This window comes from Marmota monax, unplaced genomic scaffold (assembly GCF_021218885.2).
Source record: "Marmota monax isolate L192 unplaced genomic scaffold, Marmota_monax_Labrador192_F-V1.1 WCK01_AAM20220418_F8-fsc00082, whole genome shotgun sequence".
NCBI lineage: Eukaryota > Metazoa > Chordata > Mammalia > Rodentia > Sciuridae > Marmota > Marmota monax.
The window spans coordinates 4,366,774-4,387,476 of record NW_026695207.1 but is presented as its reverse complement, the minus strand read 5'-3'; the positions used below and the strand labels follow the sequence as shown (position 1 = coordinate 4,387,476).

General features: G+C 40.2%; 1 protein-coding gene across 1 annotated transcript in view; it reads left to right on the top strand.

The window, feature by feature from the left end:
• Positions 1 to 20,703, top strand: part of Ice1 (interactor of little elongation complex ELL subunit 1) — a 56,672-nt gene that overhangs the window by 26,187 nt on the left and 9,782 nt on the right. The window contains exons 10-16 of the mRNA XM_058574502.1: positions 2,470 to 2,556; positions 5,196 to 5,605; positions 7,332 to 12,125; positions 13,281 to 13,449; positions 16,126 to 16,286; positions 18,575 to 18,765; positions 20,489 to 20,595. Of these exons, the coding sequence (XP_058430485.1) occupies positions 2,470 to 2,556; positions 5,196 to 5,605; positions 7,332 to 12,125; positions 13,281 to 13,449; positions 16,126 to 16,286; positions 18,575 to 18,765; positions 20,489 to 20,595 (5,919 nt within the window). The remainder of the gene's footprint in view (positions 1 to 2,469; positions 2,557 to 5,195; positions 5,606 to 7,331; positions 12,126 to 13,280; positions 13,450 to 16,125; positions 16,287 to 18,574; positions 18,766 to 20,488; positions 20,596 to 20,703) is intronic.

The window sequence follows — 20,703 nt, the reverse complement described above, 5'->3', positions numbered from 1 at the left end:
CTTTTTGCTCCTCCCTTCTTTTTGTACTGGAGGCCCTAATCAGCATGGCAAAATAAACAGTAAGCCCTGCACCATGGTGCATGCCTATTAATCCCAGCAGTGCTGGAGGCTGAGGCTGAGGCAGGATTACTAGTTTCAAGCTACCCTCAGCAATGGTGAGGCGCTAGGCAACTCTGTGAGACCCTGTCTCTAAATAAAATACAAAATTGGGCTGGGATGTGACTCAGTGGTTGACTGCCTCTGAGTTCAATTTCTGGTAACTGCCCCCCCTCCCCAATAAAAAATAAACAGAGTAAATTCTTCAGATACTCCTAAGCAAGAGTCAAATTGCCATTATTTCAGATGATATGAGCATGTAGAATACCCAGAGCACTCAGCTGGAAAAGTAGTAATAGAAGCTTGATCAAGTTGTGACTTGTACAAGGGACATTCACAGTGCACCAAGTGGAATCAAAACAACCCTTTCTTAAACGGTGACTGGACCACCACATGCCTAGGAGAGGACTTACAGCAATGTGTGGTGCCACTGGGACGAAAACTGTACAGACTTCCTGAAGAGGCGTGAAGGAAGAATGAACACATGAATCAGCATTATGTTTCTGGATGAGAAAACTCAAGGCATAATGATGTGATACTTTCTTCAATGTATTTATATTAATCTCACTAGAAATCCCATTACAGCATTCTGTGGAAAAGAACAGATGGTGAAGGTTTGTCTGGAGGAATAGATGTTCAGAATAACATTTTTTAAAAGAAAAGACCTGAGCAAGAATTATACTGTAACAGTGTAATTATGAATTTATCATGATTAAAGAAGTGTGGTATTGACACAGAAACTGACAAAGCAGTGGAGTGGGAAAGTCCAGAAACACTCTTATAAATGCCTTAGATTTTGATAGTAGAAGCATCTTAAGACAAGTGTACATTCGATTTAATGAGATTTTTATCTGCACAACTAAGTAATGAAGCCTCACTGAAGACTGTTTTGTTGGGAATAGATAGCTTTTTATGGTCAGATTAGAAGTAATGTGTGCTCATTAGAATAGGCATAGCTCTGTTTATTAGCCTCCACAGGAATGGAAAAGTAACTTTTTTTCTTTTTTTTTAAGGTTCCTTGTTTGCTGCTTTGGGTATACGTAATAAGCAGGGATCCTGGTCAGGTCATTTAAGCAAAGGGGATTACAATATTTGGAAGCAGGCTTTTGGGTAGGTTAAATTACAATGTAGATAAGCTATTCATTCACAGGGTTTTAGAACTCAAGTGAATGTACCTCACACAGGGGTCACCAGAAAGTTGATTTGGCTTCCGAGAGGTTGGAAATGGTCAGCTGTTCTGACGTTGTTGTCACCATGACTTCCATGTTTGTCCTGGTTGCCTTTCTGGAGGCTTAATTTTTGGAATGACACAGTTTGATTTCAAATAAAACTAACCTCATTTAAAAATCTTTGGTTGATTTTCTGGAGATATTTTGGTTTAAAAGGTTAGTCTCTTATGTCCTCTTGAACTGGATTGAAGATGTTACTAATTTCAATAGATATTTAAGGTTAATTTAGAAACTTAAATTTAAGGAAATTATAATTGAATTCTGAGATGGCCTGAAATTACCTCATAGTTAAAGCTAGTTTTCATTGAATTTTTACTAATGTGGGTTGTTTTTTATGCACATTTCACCATAAGATTCATATTTATATTTTTGTAAATACGTTTTGGTTGGGAAGATATTTTTGGAATTTGTATACATAACGATTTTAAAAAGCTTCAAAACCCTAGTGTAATATTCTTATGAATTTCATCAATACTGTCTTGGTTATTTCCTTAGCCTTTCAACTTGAATCAGCATTTCTTAATCATACTCAGAGTCTAGATCCTAAGAAAATGTATAAATACTTCAATCTTTATGAAGCCATGTGCTTCTCCTTGTTGATACATTCATATCCACACATCTTGCCTCCAGCTCACTTCCCCTCAAGTCCATCCTTGGATTTTCTAGACCCATGCATCATCCAGGTGAATTTCAGCATGGTCAGCTGATGACCTTGCCGATAGCCTCATCTAACTGAGGGATGCTTCTCTGTTATTCTTGTGGAACATATAGAACCCTGGTCCCCTATGCTGTACCCATTAACTAGGCGTCCCTTCCCCATTTAATCACACTCAGGAGACCATGTGTGGGCCCAGGACTCATCTGTCCAGGGTGTATATAAAGGTGATGAAGCCTTTGACCAAGTAGATTGGGGCTTTTGAGTGTCCCCCTAACCCTGCACCAAAAATAAACAAAGAAATCCGTGCTAGTTAATTTCTATCTAAAGCACTGTAGACCTTTCCAACCATAATTAACTTAGTTGTGCACAGTGGTTGAGTTTGAGGAAGATATTTGGATACCTAGTTTTCTAAGTCGCTAATCCTGATTTCACATGGGCATGTTTAAGTTAAATAAGATAGTTTTAACGCTTTATTCTTTTTCACAGGAAAAGTGAAACTGCTCCTGAAGGAACTCTGGCTGTGTATAAACACAGCACACCGACTACCCAGTGAAGGCAGCAGACGTGTCCCAGGTGAGAGAGAAGCTATGGAAGCAGCTTCATATGTGAAAGTAGAAAGATTACCATGGACATTGTGACCTGTAATTTTTAATTTCTCCTGGATCTAACGTTAGAGGAATGAAAACAACTATAGTGGCCAGTTCTTATTGTACAAAACTTCTTTCCCTTCAGTGTGCCTTCTAATCTTAAGTCAGTTCATTTAGCTTTTAATTTTTTAATAACAGGTCTCATCAGAGAACATCAAAGAAACTGGAAGGATAAAAAACAATGGCATATTTGGCCGGTACATGTGGAAGACTGAAGGATGCACAGCTTTTTAAAAATTATTTCATATGTTCAGTTAGTTCACGAGCAGTTTAACTTATGTTTTGTATACTTCAGCAGTTCTGCTAACTGAATTCCTTGATTTTCAGTAAGACGACGGGGAGACATTCTGTCATATTTGCATGTGTCTTCTTGGAATTTCAGATCTTGAATTTGATGTTAGACACGCTTAGTGGAAGGGAGAAAGATAGGAGACTTGTGTTACATTCTAGTGCTTCTTATTTCTTGTCATTTTACAAAAAATTTCTTACATACATGACAATAGTGGAATGCATTACAATCATAATTATCCATTCTCAACACCATTTTTCGTAACTGTGTATAAAGTATGTTCACTCCAAATTATGCCATTATGCATGAGCTCTATTATTATTATTATTTTTTGCATTACAGTTCTTAATAAGCTGCTATAAATTGATAGATCATTAAAGATTTAAATCAGTAGAAGCACATGCACTTGATTTTCCTACAGGCTTCTGAAGGCAGGGTTCCCTCAGAAGATCAGTAATGAGCAAATGTTGGTTCTTGGTTGTGCTGGATTCATAACTTGTCAGGTGTTGACACAGATATATTCGGTGGGTTTTTCTAAATAGGTTTTTCCCTCAGTTCACTTTCTAGATAGTAACATTGATAATAATCAAATGATACCTGCAATTTCTAAATTAGTTTCTACAGTTAAGAATTTATCTGTTCAAGCAGAAGCAGCCTGTAGATTTTTTTCAGCCTTCTATACCAGTGAGTAGTGTATGTGAACATTTAATCTGATGCTTTCATTTAAAATCACAATTTTAGGGCTAAGTTCTATTGCTTATCTGAACTTTTCCAAGGGAGAATAGAAAGCATGGCATCTTTGGAACCTTAATATACCATAGACTATCTTTTTTTTTTTTTTTTAATTTTTTCTTTTCACATGGAACAGTTACAAAAATAATGTGAAGAATTCCGTTAGACTCCTTACTCATTTTCCCAATTTTAATATTTTTCATTGCCAGTCATCAAAACTGGAACATGTGATGCAAACAATCCTGTTAACTGTAGACCTCGTGTAAATTTCATAAGTTTCCCCACTATTTCTCCTTTCCCTCTAGGATCCAGCCCAGACCCCCATATTGCCTTTAGCAGTCATCTTCCTTTAATGTTCTATATCTTGACCATTCCTCTACTTTTCCTTTGACACTTTTGGAGAGCATGTTTTCTTAGAAAGCCTATCCCTTCTGTGTGTCTGGTATTCTCTCATGGTGGACTGATGGTGTGTATATTTGTGGTGTGGACACCACAGTAGTGATGTTTCCCTCTGCTCAGGGAAACATCATGGAGATAGGTGATGTGGACATGGATTATTAAACTGTCATCCACATAATTTATCCTAAGTAATGGATCTTGCCTGCTATAATTACTACTTCGGTGTTTACTAGATGATTTTTTACTTCTCTCATTTCTTCTGCATTTATTATTTAGAATTCTTTCTTAAAAAAGAACTGTTTCTTCTCCATTTATTTGCTTTATAACCTATATTTCCATATAGTCGTAGGTAATTGTTCTATTCTATGCATTATAATTCATATTGTCAATTATTTCTTAAATTGGTCCAGCCTTGGTCATTTGGAATTTGTCCAGAGTGACTCCTGTGTGCTTCAGACATACTCCATCATATTTAAAGCACTTGCTTTCTGGCACTGTAAGGTGTTTCAGTCTCAGCTTTATTTTCTCTTCCCAGTCCTATAATCAGCCTCTTCTCCAAAGAGCTCTGAATCCTCTGTAAAACACTTGTACAGTTTATGGATATAACAGTGATTTGTAATGATTTCCTGGGACCCATATGTCTTTTCTAATAATTAGTACAACTGAAGTTCATCAGAATCCGTATACCAAAAAGGGTTGGCGTTTTACAGAAACTTTTCAGATGCATTATCACAAAGCATTCATGTGCACTAGTGAGGTCTCATTTGCGGCATGAGTGGGCTTGATGTGGGTTGACTTTAGATCACTTTTCAAAAAGAGAAAATAGTGTCTGTCCCAACCTGTATGCACAGAATTATTTCTCTTCCAGATTCCACTGGTATGATTGCCAAGCTTCATAAAAGCCTTCGTAGGTTAGTGTGGCCATTACCCTGCTGTAGCCCTGTGGTGGCTGGTTGGGTTTGTCTCATCTGTCCATCCATTCATCTTCCTCTCTCACTTTTTATAGGATAATGTTTATAAATTGATTCCCTACTAAAAAGTATTTCTACTTACTTGAAGTAACCATTGCAAGCACTTTTGAACTATTAGGATAAGGTTTTGTTTTATTTTAAATTTCCTTGACATTTTAAATCCTCACCCCACAGAAAAACCTGCCAAAGAAGATACATCTGGAACTTCTGGGGAAGATGGCACACTACCTCCAGCACAAGGCGGACCTCTCAGGGCCTCAGATGTGCAGACATGTCTCACAAAACTGTCTATGGAAATGGAGGGTGACTTTGCTTCATGTAGAAGTGTGAATAAAGAGAGGCCTGGCAGAGCAAACCACAGTATTGACCATGTTTCTGATGAGGATGGGAATACTAAGGTCTCAGTGCCGACTGGTGATGATGGTGACAGGACTCACTTATCTGACCACAGGCAGTTTTTCGATGAAGACCTTCAAGCTGCAATTGACTTCTTCAAACTCCCTCCTCCTCTTCTGTCTCCAGTGCCCTCACCCCCTCTGATGTCACCACACCCAATAAGCTCCTTACCTTCTTCACTCGCACCTGTAAGTTTGCTCTTTAAATTTGAATTCCTTCTGGGTGTGTTCTCTCTCCTAATGTGGCTGTGATACTCAAAATTTGATTTAGGCAAGACTTCATATTTTAGCATACTTTATTAAAAAGTAACAAGGAGAACTTAAGGCAAGCCAATGCCCTTTGGATTAGCATAGATCAGCATGACTCTTTTTAAGTGTGTATTAGGGTTACATTTGTAATTTATCTTTAATCACAACTAAATTATAAGTTTTTTGTTGAATGATTGTGTCTTATGTGTGTATTTTCATTGCTAGTGCATGGCACATAGATTTGGAATGAATAAAGCATGACCTTGACAGCATGGAGTTCACAGTGGTTGGAAAACCCAGTGTAGCATCCATGCCCACAGGCTTGTGCAGTTTCCCACTTTCAGTGGAGTTCATCATCTTTTTGTGTGTTTATAGAATGCTTTGTGATGGCTTCTTAGTAAATTTCCTAGGAAGTCAAGTCTTGATGAAGCACATTTTCATACCTTCTAGCTTAAGGAGCAGATAAATGGGTGGCTTCCTGAAGGAAAATTCTGGCATGTCTGTTATATTCCAGACACTAGGCCAGGCCTTGGCAGCACAGAGCATCAAGATGCAGTACCTGTCTGTCAGGTGGAGGTGGGACCAGTAAAGGAGCAGGCACCTGCCCCGCTGGGCTGAGCTCTACAGTTCTTTGAACACACCCTGCCTGAGAGGACAGAGCTCTTACCGGCTGTTGGGGAGGGGGCACAAGTGCTTCTGGAAATAGGAGCCCACACCAAACTTTTTAAAGAGTGAGTTAGACACTTAGGACCTGTGGGCATTTGAGTGTAGTGGACCCACCTGGCTCTTGATGGCATGGAGAAGAGAGTGTGGAAGGGAAGAGGTGGAGACCCAGTTAGAATCCTAAGGAATATTCCATAGGCAAGCAGAAAGAGGAGGAGAAGCAAGGAAAGGAGAATGAAAATCTTGGCTTGTCCTGGTGGAAAGCCAGGAGACTAGATGATCTGAATTCAAATCAGGAAAAGATGCTTCCAGAAGAGCAAGTTTGTTTCAGCCATGGTGTCTTCAGTCCATCTTTCCCTTATCAGTAGAAGTCAGGTGTTTGATATCCTAGGGTTGAGGTGGTTAACACAGGTGGGAGACGTCTAGAGGGACAGGATGGGGAAGGGAGAACAGCTGGCGAGGAGCCCTGGGAGGAGCTGTGTGGCAGGAGCAGTAGTGAGGCTTGGCGTGTAGGGAGAGTCACTGGGAGTGTTTGATGCCTGATAGGGAGATGAGATGGAGGGCTGTGGAGCCAGAGGCCCTCCATCTCAGTGTCCAGGCACCCTTTTTGTCTGAAGATGAGCATTAAGAGTTTGAAAATAGGAATGTTAAAAGAACACACAGAACCCTGGGCCCTGTGTGAAGTGGGGCTTGGGAGGGTGTTTGCTATGGGACAGCCATGAAAATAGGGTGGGAGTTTCTGGGAAGGGGCAGGCTTCTTTAAGTAGATGGTGGATAGTGTCATGCCAGCAGCTGTCAACCCACTCTCAGAGATCCAGAGCCTAGACAGCACTTCCCAAGCTGATTTTTAAGAATTCTTTGGTTGGGGGTGGGGAATTCTTTGGGAAGCATGTGGTTTTTTTTTTTGTTTTTTTTTTTTTTTTAAGTACATTTAATTGATATTGATAGTCATGTTTAGTCTGTTGAATGAGAGTTTAACTAGTATAATTCATGTTGTTTTAAGGAAACGTACTTTGGAGAGTATACAGATTCCAGTGATAATGACTCAGCCCAGCTGCAAAATTCTGCTGACTCTCTTTCAGAAGATGATACAACTGAATCACAGGATTATTTTGGCTTATCTAGAAAAAGTAAAGAGAATAGTATCTGGGAGGAGAAGTCCAAATCACATGAAGCTATCCAGGCTCTAAATCAATTGGCAGTAAATAAAGTGACAACTATTGGATTTGAGACTTTAACAACAACACTGAGAGAACCTTCAACAACTACATCTTCTTTAGCTCGGGAAAAGCACTGGACAGTTTCATCTGAATTCATGAGTGATAGAAAAAGAGACATTTTAGATGAGGCCAAAAGACAGGTAGAGATTAGGGAGATGGTTCAGTGTGTGCAGACAGAGAAGACATCTCATAAGCCCACTAGGGGTCTCTGGGTTGAGAAGCTGTCGGGCAGCTTAGCCCAAGAGAAGGAGGTGACCACTGGGAAGTCAGGGTTGTGTTATTCTCCCATTGGCAAGAGGCCATTAAGTGAAATCACCGGATCTGAAGGAAAAACCCTTTCATCCAAAGTGATAGGCTCACCCAAATCACAATTCACTAAGTGGACCCTTCCTGATGAAGTTACTTCTGAATCAGACTGTGTAGCAAGTTCTGGCCATTTTCAGAGAATATCTAGAGAATTGGCAAAGGAAAGAGAAGATGTGCAAGGGTCCACTGTGGGAGAGTCACCTAAACCTAAGGAGGATGATCCAGGAGATATGATGAGTCTGGCAGGGCTTGATGCTAAAGCCAGTTTTCATTCCTCTTCTACCTCGGTACCAGTGTCTGTTCGCAGTCATCCCCAGTCTTCACGATTAAAGTACATTAATGAAGCAGATATTCCAACTCAAATAATCCCTACTGAACTTCATCATTCAGAACAAAAGTTACCAACTAAAACTTTAAACACCTTACTTCTGCAGTCTGAGCCACCAGAGTGTTCTGTAAGAGAAAGCAACCTGAAGAAGAATAGCTTGGGTGCTTTGAGCCCTGAATTGGGAGCATCTAATTTTGATGAACAGAAGAGCAGGGAGAGAGAACATACAAATATCATGAAAAGCATGCCCGAAGTCTACTCACTTTCTCAGTCAGTGTTTAGGAAGGTCACAAAAGCTGGGCAGTGTGAAAGTCAAGATCCAAGAACTGAGCTCACACTCCGTAAATCAGATTTGATTTCACTAGTATCTCCTCGGGTTGGCTCAGTCAGGAGTGGTTCTAGTCTTGTTAAAAGCACTTCCTGGCACCATAGTGATTTATTAAGGAGAGGTGGTGAAGAGAGTCTGAGAGCTTCCTCAGAACATGAACAAAAGACTAATCAGCAGTTAGAAAAGCCAGTGTCAGCATTACAGAATAGAGGCTCATCAGCCATGCTTGAATCTCCCAGAGAAGATCACTGTCCAGTAGAATTCAAGGCCACTGCTTCATTACTGTCTAATCAAGTGTCAGTTATCACAAAGCAGATAAGACCTGAAAAGATTGAAAGTGCTCACTTGGAACATGTGAGACTTCCTGGGAATGAGCCCACCTCAGCAGCAGAAAACTGTGGTAACGAAGCTGATGATGGTTCTTCTGCAGGGAAATGTGGAAAAGGGGACAAGGTGACATCAGACCTCCAGGGAGTGGCTGCTGTGAAAAGCACTTCACCAGAAATTTCTGCCTCTTGTAGAAAACTAGATTTCAGTTCTCCAAGTGGATCTTTACCGGCAGGAAATTTTGATTGTTCCCCAAATAGTAAGTTGTCTTTCTCATCTGAAAACATCCTCATCCAAAGCCAAGACCCTGTGAGGGAAGACTCAGTGCAGGGAGAGGTAAGGGAGTCCAGGCCATCTCCTCACACCACAAATTCAGACCCATGTGGGGTGGAGGGCAGTGAGCTGCCTCCAGCTGAAGCAAGGGTATCAGGAAGTTGTCCCGTTGAAGTGCCCGGTGAAGTCATAGCAAGACCTGTCACTGAGGCCCCGACTGCTGCAAGCCCTTCTTGCACACCACAGAATGTTCCTGAGCTTTCAAAGTTGGCATCTGGAATGCCTAGTGGCACCGTTCCCGAATGCATCGTCACCACAGATGATGCTTTTTCTTCAGTGTCTTGCAGAAAAGATGAGGAGACACCAGTTATCTCCCCAAGCAGTCTTCCTGGCACCTCATACTGCTACACAGGCATACGGGAGGGAGGAGAGGAGACCGAGGTGGAGGGGAGTGAGGCCTTTAGCTGCAGTGAGGGTGAGCATGAGACTGAGTCCATCCTGGGGAGTGGACAACAGAGTGCCACCAGTGACACAGGGGAAGATTTGGGAGGTCCAGGGGCTAGAGCAACTGAGGCGAGACCTTCCCTAGAGGTGGCTTATCTGACTTCAGCTCTGCAAGATTTTAACATAAGTACTTTCACGGACATAGACAGACTTTCTACATCAGAAGTTGTAATGTTTCTTGAAAGTTGTCAGCTAAAGGATTTTAGTTCAGGGAATTCTGTTTCAGAATGTTCTAGTAAAGGAACCCCAAACAAAGAAATGAACAAAGAGTTAAAGCAAAGTGGAATCTCCGAAGAAAAATGTAGGGAGCAATCCTGTGAAGAAGAAACACTTGATACCTCCGAAGAGTGGGTTGAATCTGAAGAAGATAACTGTTCTTTAAAAGATCCAAGTCAACTTGCTCAGTGTTCTTTGGAAACGCTATCTGAGGTTCTCACCAAGATTGGGCAAGAACTGCAGACAAACTCTGAGGACTGTAATGGTAAAGATACTGGTAATTTAATTCTTGTAAATATCCCTGATAGCCTGACAACTGAAGAATTGAAAGAAAAAGCCCCATCTCAGGCAGCAGTTGGTTCTACATCCCACACCCCTGAACTGCTCCCACTTACCACCATCGGGCACAGTAGAAGTGACTCTCCCGTGAGTGATGGATCTCATCCTGGGGACACACCTGAGGATGCAGCCAAGCCCCCTGACATTGGAGAGCAGGGCCTGCCAGAACAGGGGGGGCTGTTGACCCTGTGTCCTGACTCCACAATGCAGCCAAGCACAGAGCACAGTTCTGGTGGGGAGGCAGAGGCAACGTTTCAGTGTCAGATATCCACAGTGACCTCAGAAGTTATCAATGTACTTATAAATAAGGATCAGAATCTTGTCATTGAAAAGGGGGACAACTGGACAATCATTAGCGGTGTGTCTGTCTCACCAGATGTGGACCAGGTTATACTGTGTGATGCTCCTGGGGACGTAGCTGTTTCTCAGGATCAGAGAGGGCTAGAAGCTGGGTTTGTTTCAGGGACTTCTATGGAGAAGTCCCCAGAGACCAGTCACATGGGCCCTCCCTTTCAGGAGCCCCCTTGTGGCAGTAATCTTTCAGGTGCTCAAGAGGATGTTTCAAACAGTGGTCAGAGTACCAACTTTGATAAAAGTCGCTTGCGGAACAGACCTGTTAAGCCCAGCATATGGATTAGTTCTCAAATATACGATCAAACATTTGAGACTCAAAATGTTGCGTCTGATCACACATATTATAACTCAAAACTAGAGCCATCTGGTAAAAATAAGAATCGATCAAAGATGTCAAACAAAGATCAGTCAAACAAACCAGTAAAGACTTTGGCATCAGGCAAAGGTGAAACTCATCAGAGTGAGGTTCCTCAGTTGCCTTTGGGGGAAAGAGGTAACACCAAAACTCAAAGAAGTCAAACTCAGCCCATTCTGGCAAATGCAGATACCTCTACTCCCACAGATTGTTCTCCTGACACTTTGAGCAAGATACGGCAAGAAGTGGGTCCTCCTCTGCCTCCTCTGCTCGCTCCTTTGATAGCAACACCTCCAAGGACTTCACAGCCACTTTCTCCTCTGATATCAAGTTCTAGTCCTTCCCCGCCAGCCTCTCCTGCTGGCCAGATTTCTCCCTCATGTGAAACTCCAGTGCCTCCTATGATGTCTCCATGGCCAGAAGACCCCCAGCCGGCTTCTCCAGGGCCCTCTCCATCTCCATCTGCTGCAACAACCAGTGGCAGGATAGTGTCCTCTCCTTTGCAGTTCTGTGCAGCCACACCAAAGCATGCACTTCCTGTGCCCGGCAGACTCCCACCTGGCGCTCCTGGTCACACTGCTGGGGGAGGGGCTCAAGAGAATTCTGTCAAAATTCTTGATACCATGTACCCAGAGTTATCTGCCAGGGCCCGGACCCTCAACATCCTCAAGGGGAACATCCAGCTTTCCCGAGGTTCCTCTGCAGACTGTAAGGCCGCACCAGGGCCCGTCAGTGCTCTGATTGGCTTCAAAGCCATCACTTCAAAATCGACTGCTTTCATCAAAACAGGGGGCAGCTCTGCCAGTGATGCTAGCCAAGGTAGGTCAAGAGAGATGGGGACTCAGCAGGAGTCAGGTGGGAAAAGAGCACTGTCGGCTTCCACACTAAAGAGTGCAAAGAGATTGCGCCTGGACAGTGAGTCCCCAGAACCAGACACCAGGGGAGCCCCTGCAGAAGAAGTCCACAAGAGCCTCCCGGGAAGTCTCCCTCAGGCTGAAGTTGTCATGTCAGAGGAGGAGAGTTCTGTCCCAGCTGGCAGTCCAGTGTCTCGGTTCTCTGTCAGCACAGAAGAAGCCGTGGACTTGCAAGGCACAGCCATAGCTCATGCTCTCAAGAAAGTTGCTGAGTCTTCTTTTGACCTGCTACCTGTAATTCGTAGTCATGTGTACGTGGGAAACATCTCCAAAAAGCCCGTAATGCGAGACCAGGAGAAAGAAGTTGTATATGAGTTTAGCACAGCAAAAAAGGTATGTGGCTGCTTTTCTCTAGTGCTTTATGAATGGCAGGTCCTCAAGGCAGATGTCTCCTGTGACAAAGAGTGCAGATGACCCTGAGCACAATTTCACAGGTTAAGAATTATGTATGTAATTGTTAGGACAAATTTTTACTTCTGTCAACATTTTATAAATTTGAAATAAGACACTGGAGGTTTGATAATTTGTATTAATTAAACAACTTAAAATTTTAGAGGAGAAGAATCTGTCAGGACTAAAATTGCATATTTCAACTTAATCTTGTCATTTTTAAAGGCTTACAGTGATTTCCTTCAGTGCATCAAATTATCACTCAATAGATCCTTTCTTTTCATTGAATACCAGTATATACACTTTTAAGTGCTTGAGAGTTTTACAGAAAGGCTCTTCAGTAATGGATGTCACAAATCAGACAGGAGCAAATGCTTTGTTTTAAAAGGAGAGGAAAGGGATTGTTCAGATTTACACACAATAGATTGTTAAAACTTCAGTACTTGCATGTTTTCTAACTATCCAGTGATACCTCATGTAGGTGACCTCCAGGGCTCAGTGGTTATGTGCACATCCTTGGAGTCCCGAGGCATAAGTACTTTGTTGATTTGGTTTTGATTGCTTACTTTCAGAGAGCATAAAGAGCACTGCAAGTAGCTTTGAAAGGGTGTTTCTTTTCAAGTGAATGAGTTTTCAAATTGTCCTTTCATGCTGCTGTTCTTTCTGAGCAAGAAAAATACCACCCAGTATTTTTAGATCTAAACATGTAGGGTCTGCGAGAGTTTAGAACACAGGGCTTCATACGCACATGCATGCACACAGATTGTTTGAGCATGCACTAGGAAATTATGATTTGAGTTGTAGAAGTGAAACTAGAAAGCCAGTAACGTCTATACTTGCGATCTGGCATCTGTAGTGTTACCTATCATAGGCAGCAGACAAGCAAGGGGATTTTTTTACCCCTGTGCCGAACTTGGGGCTTTCCATATTGGGAAGTTGTTATCGTTTGTTAACTCTATTAGTATTGTGCAACTTCAATATTTTTCCAGTTTTATTTTTCCAATAGATACTAAATTATGCTATCTTTTGCTATTTTAGGTAGACTAAATATAAATACTATATGTGCATTGCCTTTTTATTTATTTTTTTCCACTTCAGCATTTGGCAGATTGCTTGCTTCACTCTATTCTCTCAGAACTAAAAGTTCAGAAGACATCAAGGGACCACAGTTACATCCATGCCCTGTGCAGAGTGTATGTGGGCATCTGCCGGCAACTGGGAGACCTGGAAAGAGCTCGCTTGTTCTGCTATAGTCTGCTGAAGGAAGGTATGTTTAGATGGTGACGATTTTGTATGAGAAAAATGCTGTTGCTCTGTTACCTTGTGCAAAGATCTATGCTTTTCAGCTGTCTGTCACATATGTTTTAAGGTAATGTTGTGTTTTGTGCATTTATTAAAGGGCATAAGTAGCTTTAGCTATACCTAACTGCACCTGGTTTTCAGTAGAGAAAAATACTTAAATTTACTTGTGTCAGCACATAACACTTCCACTTGTGTATAATTAGAGTTTCTCTCATTACTGTATATTTATTTTATTTCTTTGTTGCTGCTTTAGGATGAGATAAAATTACATGAAATATGGGAACACTTTTAAAATGGCAAACCACACTTTTATGCCATTAACTGAAAAGGGTAGCACATATAGGATGAATTCTTAAGCTAATGAAAGAAGTGTGTAGGAGAGAAATGAAAAGGCCTCTGAGGCCAAGGGTTGTTTTGAGATTATCTTTTCCCTTCACTACTATTTCTTTAGCTCCTACTCAGGAATCACATCAGGAGTCCTTCTTCCTTGTATTAGGTCATCAGTGTTTTTAAATAGGGAACAGATACTCAAATGGAACTTATTAGTGCATCAGAAAGTCTTTAAATTCTGCCTGCTTTATTTCTGCATTAACTTTTTCACTCATTTGTTCAGCAAACATGATTAGGTGCTTGCTAAGAGTTCTGCGGTGACCAAAATCAGATGCGGGTGTGACTATCCAGTGGGACTGAAAGACCAAGTAGCATCACATGAACACTCTTTGGGTTTAACAGTGACGGGTGGTAGAGAGGAGAGGGACGTGGGCTCAGCCAAGTCCATGTGGCTTTCTTGTTCTTTCTTAGCCACAGCAAATTCATTCTCACCAGTCTTTTGTTTTCAAAGATTTCACTTTGTTTCCCTCAACTTCACTAGGGCTTACTTACACTTCACATCCTTCTTTAGTCATTCTCTATCTCTTATTCTCCTCTTTTTGCCTTCATGTCACTTAATCAATGTCTCATACATCTTTTCGTTTGCCATCTCTCCCCCTCTAGAATGTATATTCTGAAAGGACAGAATTTGTCTCATTTACACTCTGTCCTTACCCCCAGATGAATGCATTGTTAGCAGTCATTAACCATCTGTTGAATGAATGAATTATACTTTGGAAGATGGATTTCATAGTGTGAGGAGTCAGGGAAATTTTTTTGTACCAGGGATTGAACCCAGGGGTGCTTAAACATCGAGCCACATCTCTAGCCCCCCCTTTTTTTAAGACAGAGTCTCACTAAGTTGCTAAATCCTTGATGAGTTGTTAAGGCTATCTTTGAACTTTCAACCCCAGAACCACTGGGATTTTCAGTGTGTGCCACTTCGATTTTCAGTGTGTGCCACTGCACCTGGCAGGAGTCAGGGAAGTCTTCTTGGTCTTTGTGACTTTTGAATTTGAGGTGTGAAGATATAGAAGAGGTATATATGTGGAGAGAATTCCGGGCAGAGAGGATCTGTGAAGTCCAGTGAAAAGAAGAAATTCCATCAGATAAACATAGGACTTAATTAATAGATCAAAATAGTGCAATGAGTTTATGCCTTGAGCTACCTACTTTTTAAAAAAAAAAATTTATAGATAAGAACAGAGGAAATGAAAAAGATGAGCTTTTAGGACAAATGATATAAAAATCTGTATAACCACATTGGAAAACTTTTTTTGAAGAAATAAAATTGACATTCACTTATATGACCCAGGCATTTCATTCTTAGGTACAGTACAACAAAAATAGAGACATATCCTTACATAGACTCTGATACAAATATTGTACTAGATTTGATTCATAATGGCCCATAACTGGAAATGGTGTTAATAGCAGGTGAATGGAAACAGATTGTGCTCCACCAGGCAACTGAGTACTGCTTGGCGGGGACAGGAACAGACTGCTGATGCACATAGCCACATGATGGGAAAAGAGGACACATTACACTAGTCCGTGAGTAAACATTTGAGGAAAGGCATACTGACTTATAGTAGCTAGAAGCAGATCAGAGATTTGGAGTCTGGGGGTCAGAGGACTCAGGGTTGGAGTTAGAAGTTTGGGGATGGTGAGTATTCATTATGACTGTGGTAGTTGCATGGACTTATTCATTTGTTGAAAGTCATCAAACTGTGTACTGAGAGTACTTTATTGTATATAAACTATACTTCAGTTAATTTAAAAGGAGAACCAGAATGTGAAAGAAAGTATTTGCAGCAGAAATCTTGGCATTCAGAATTCATTAAAAGAAAAACTCTTCAAATCAGAAACTTTGTGTTCAGCACATAAGCTCAGCCAGTATGAATGCATTAACTTCCCTGCAGTGACAACTGTCAAATGAAGAATCTGAGACTGTGAAAATTTGGAGAGAGGATTCTTGCTGAATTTTCTTTGTTTTGGAGTTTTGGCTTATTTTTCTTTTTTCATACAATGCTATACTTTTGTGTAATATATTTAAAGTATAACTAAAGAAAAGATACTAATGTAGGGGGAGAAAAGAGTGGATATTGATATAGCTCCCAAGAGCAGAGCTTTCATCCATCCATTTGCATTCCCTTCAGCTCTGGATGCAGTGTTACCAGGCACCAGTGAAATAAGTAAAATTTATTCTTGAGTTGTAATTTATTCACTTGATCAGACACAGAGGTTTATTGTATTGTTTTCTTTCTTGTAGATTTTCCAGAGTCTGAGAAGTTGACTTTGTTTATTGCCAACATGTGGCATGATGTATTTCTCTCTCCCTCGGTGATGAGTACAGCCATGCAGTTGGTTGCCAGGCAACGTGCTAAGGGAGAGGTTCTGAACTGCTTGAGAGCCTTTCTCAATTGGGAAAAGGTGAGCTGTTTTTATTTCTTATAATACCTTACTGTAAACTTTTACATAGGTGTTTATTATCTGGCTTTGTGTGTAGTTTTTCATTAGTTCATAGGCATCTACATATTAGGTCCTTTGAAATATCATTTTATCCTTAGCTTATGCATTTTATTCATTAAATGTTCACGAGACAGGCCAGGAATAATTGTAGAACTGCAGATTGTGTTACTTTAACAATTGTTTTATACCCCAATACAGATGACATTACATAGTTTGTTTTATGAATGATGAAATTCATACATATGTATATATGGGTAAAGGTCTTGGAAGAGCTGTAAAATATTTGGCTCTACAATAGGTGCTTAGGTGGAAAAATTGATACTTAAATTTCTTCTTGTTAGGCTTTTTTGAATTTAATATTTTTCTTAGTGGAATTTGTATTTGTTCTGAATACATGATTTTTCTATTACCTTTCATTAATTTTGTTTTTCTTTGGTTATTAACGTATTGAAGTAGTATTTAGATTGGCATTTTTTTGTTCATAGATCTTATCTAATGGGAATTCAGTTGACAATAGTACAGTGTAAGCAGAGATAGTAAAATCAGCGAGGGGTGGATTTTTATCTGCCTTTCTCTTTTTAATGAGCATGTGTTACTTTTATCTTTTAAAGACTCTAATGACTTATGTTTGGAGTTGAATTTTACTTTCCTTCTTAAGTACTTGTAGATGTCAGTGTTCCTTAAGCTTTTATTTTTTATAAAAATGGGACAAGAAGGGTACTGGGGTTCCAAGTTTGACTATTAAAAAGCAAGTCTGGCCAGGTATGGAGGTGCACACCTGTAATCCCAGTGAGGTGGGAGGCTGAGTCAGGAAGATCAAGAGTTCCAAACCAGCCTCATCAACTTAGTGAGGCCCTGTCTCAAAATAAAAAAGGGCTGGGATGTGGCTCAGTGGCTAAGTGCCCCTGGGTTCAGTCCCCAGTACAAAAAAAAAAAAAAAGCAAGTCTGTAATCACCTCTTCAACAGTCTATTTGGACAAATCAATGTATGTGATGTAAGGTACTGTCACAAATTCCAGTGGGTCATTTAACAGTGGTGACTTCCCATGCTAGGGTTTAGCTCAGTGGAAGAGTTGGCTTATGTACTATGCACAAGGCCTTGGGTTCCATCCCCAAATCATGGCAAAAGAAAGTGAAGATGAAACCTTCTTCCTGACTCCCACCAGGGGACACCCACAGTCACACAGGCATCCTCCTCTAGAAGGAGTATCGCTGATTCAAAATGCTGGTGACCAGAAGTGCTTCAGCTTTCATGTGTTGTGGATTTTGAAATACTTGCATAGACTTTATACTTTGAGTATAAAAACCTAAATCCAAAATGCTCCAAAACCAAAACTTTTTGAACCCAGGTTTCTTGTATTGAGAATATAAGTGTGCATGATGTATGTATTATTTTTATATTAGAACTTGTATGTAGTGCTGGTGGAAGTGCCAAAAGATGATAAAAGTACTTTGGAAACTAGACAGACAGCTTCTTATAGAGTGAAGTGTATTTTTAAAAAGGGCCCAACAGTTCCCCTCTTAGGTATTTGCTAAAGAGAAGTGGAATTCATATCCACAAAGACATACACATTGACACTCACAAAAATACATTCATAATACCCAAAAGCTGGCTCTAATCCAGATGTCTATCAATCAAGAGGTTAGGAGACCATCAACTAGTGGCAAATCCATATGATGAATTGCTATTCAGTGATAAAAAGAAATGTTCAGAGTACTAATACATGCAGCAATATGGATAAATATCAAAAAGTACCATATACAACTGTGAAGGAAGCCAGATATAATTGTCCAGCATTGTCATATTCCATTTTGTGGATTTCTGAAAAAGGCAAACTGGACTCCAGAATCCTAAGAACAGAATATTAAAATGTTTTTAAGGCCTTTAAAAAAATTATTAATGGATTTTATAACTTTTATTTTCTGATTTGAGTTGAGGAAAAATTGTATTCCTATCTGGCTTATAGCTAAACTCTTTCTACTTGATTTAATTCTGCATCTTGCCTTATTTATTTATTTTTTTTAATCCTGGTTTATCAACTACTGTTCTGTAATCATTTTATGCTGAGTATTATGACTAACAGAAACATGGTTTCTTATTCAAAATGCAACTGAAAAAGTTGTTTTTAAGATTAAATAAGTATGCATTTGCATGTTTTAATGTTTGAGATTACTAACCATACATTTGAGGTTTACTATATTTGAGACTCATTTTATTTTTTTAATTCATTTATTTTTTTATTTGTTAGAATGCACCTGTAGATGTTGGCATCATGGTTTCTAAGCTACTTTTGACCATACAGCTAAGTCCAAAAACAGAATTTCAGTCCAGTGAGAAGTTTGGAGAAGACTTAAGTGATAACATTTGGGAATATATATTTGCCATTGATTTGCTCTGCTGTCATAAGAAATGGATTTGGACACATGATAACATCATAAGGTTAGCTATTTTGCCAACTTAAAGATGGGTTGTTTTAATTGTATAGTTGTCTGTTGAATACTTAATTGTAGTTATAAGGCAATGTTTACAAAAGACATTTTTGTTTCAATGAAAGTTCATAAAATTACCCTTAAAATATCTGTGAACATCACATTCCTTTGCTTTATTTTTCTGAATACTTCTCACTACTTTTTGTTACTCTCTCTCACCAGTAGAAATGACTCTTAGGAAGGGGTAGTTTGGGTCACTGGTATATCCTGAACACATAAGATAGTGTCTCTTACAAGGGAGACACCCAGCAAATAAGTGTTGAATAAAGTGTCATGATCATTTGCATAACACACAGATAATTTGGAAAAAGAAAGAACAGAAGTATTAAAAGTAGCAGCTTTTCATGTGGGAAAGAATTGAGTCTGATGCTGTAGGCATCCATTGTATCTAATAAGTTAGTTTTTCTCTCCATGCCCATCATTCTAGCACTAACTCTATACCATCTCTGAGAGAACGGAGAAAATTGTCACTCAAACAGTTTCCTTTAGGCCTTAATTTTCTTGTGGAACCCTGATTGAGAATGACTGGATCAAGGGAGCTTATGATATTAAAAAGTATTCACCATAGGGTTGATAACCCATGTCCTTGAAATATTTGAAGTAACTTCTGTGAGAACCCATCTATGTCAAGGATGTTGTTGCTTCTCTGACACTAAGGAGGACGAGACAGCTAAATGCTAAACAATAGGGATTGAATCCTGGTCCATCTGTAGAATTAGATTCAGCTATGTTAAAATACATAGCTATAAACAGGTTTTTGTGTGTTGACAGAGAAAAATAGTTCACAGTTATTAATGAGAAAGTGACAGAGCCGTGTGTGCAGTGCCCATGTGTGATGATATGAGGGCTGTGCGGGTCCCCTTTCCCTGACTCTTCATGGGAGCCCAGGAGGCAGAAAAACTCTCTGTCCACAGTCCCACCAGCAGTGAGGATAGTGTGGCACCTCAGGACTTCTAATTGAGTGACTCCAGACCCTGCCTCTTCTCTCAGCATTATGGAGGCTCCCAGTACATTGTTAACATTTGTAAGAGAAAAGTGTCTAGAAAGAAAAGCCAGAATTAGAAGAGTAATGATTATCCAAGTTATGATTATTTGCAGTGCTTTTTATTTTCCATTTTTCTTTTGCTTGCTTAATTTTTCCCGTGATACATTGTGCATGCCACGTAAGAAGTAAATACCTTTTGAAAAGAAAGGAATTGTCACTATTTTCAGTATGTGGAAGGTTTTCTTTATCCATCTAAAGTGTGCTTTGATGTTTGGCATTAGTTTCCCCTGGGGCTTGGCTATTTTCACACTTGGGGCTTATTTGTGATTCTCCCAGTTAACTATGGGCTCCTGGAACTCAGGCTTCTTGAGTGCCAGAGGGGCCACGTGAAAATCCAGACTCCACCACCTCCTAGTCCTGTGACTTTGAGATTGCTGTCAAGGATAAAAAAAACCAGAAGAAGGTTGCAGGCACAGGTGGGTAGCTGTAGCCCCTCATGAGCCAGTGTGGGCACAGATACCCTGAGAAGTTAGTAAAGGTGTGAGCTTCAGTGTCCGTTCTCACTCAGGTCACCATATCAGCCCCTCCACACTTAACTCGACTTTCCTCCGGGTGTATGGATCATGTGTAAGACCAGCTATTGTTCAAGTGATGATGGACTCAGATCCTTTGTGCTGCTGTTTTCCAGTAAGGAGCTGTGGCCTGTCATGGATAAGTGGATAAAGTATAGAAAAGGACACACAAATGTGGCATATACTCCCGACGTTATCATAGCATCCATCCTCAGACTGATTGGTGAGTTGTCTGTTTTATTGCTTTCTTTTTCCTTGTTATTCATGGGAGAATAAATATTACTATTATAATTGATTTTGAAATCTCACCATACCAACCTTCAGAACAGTT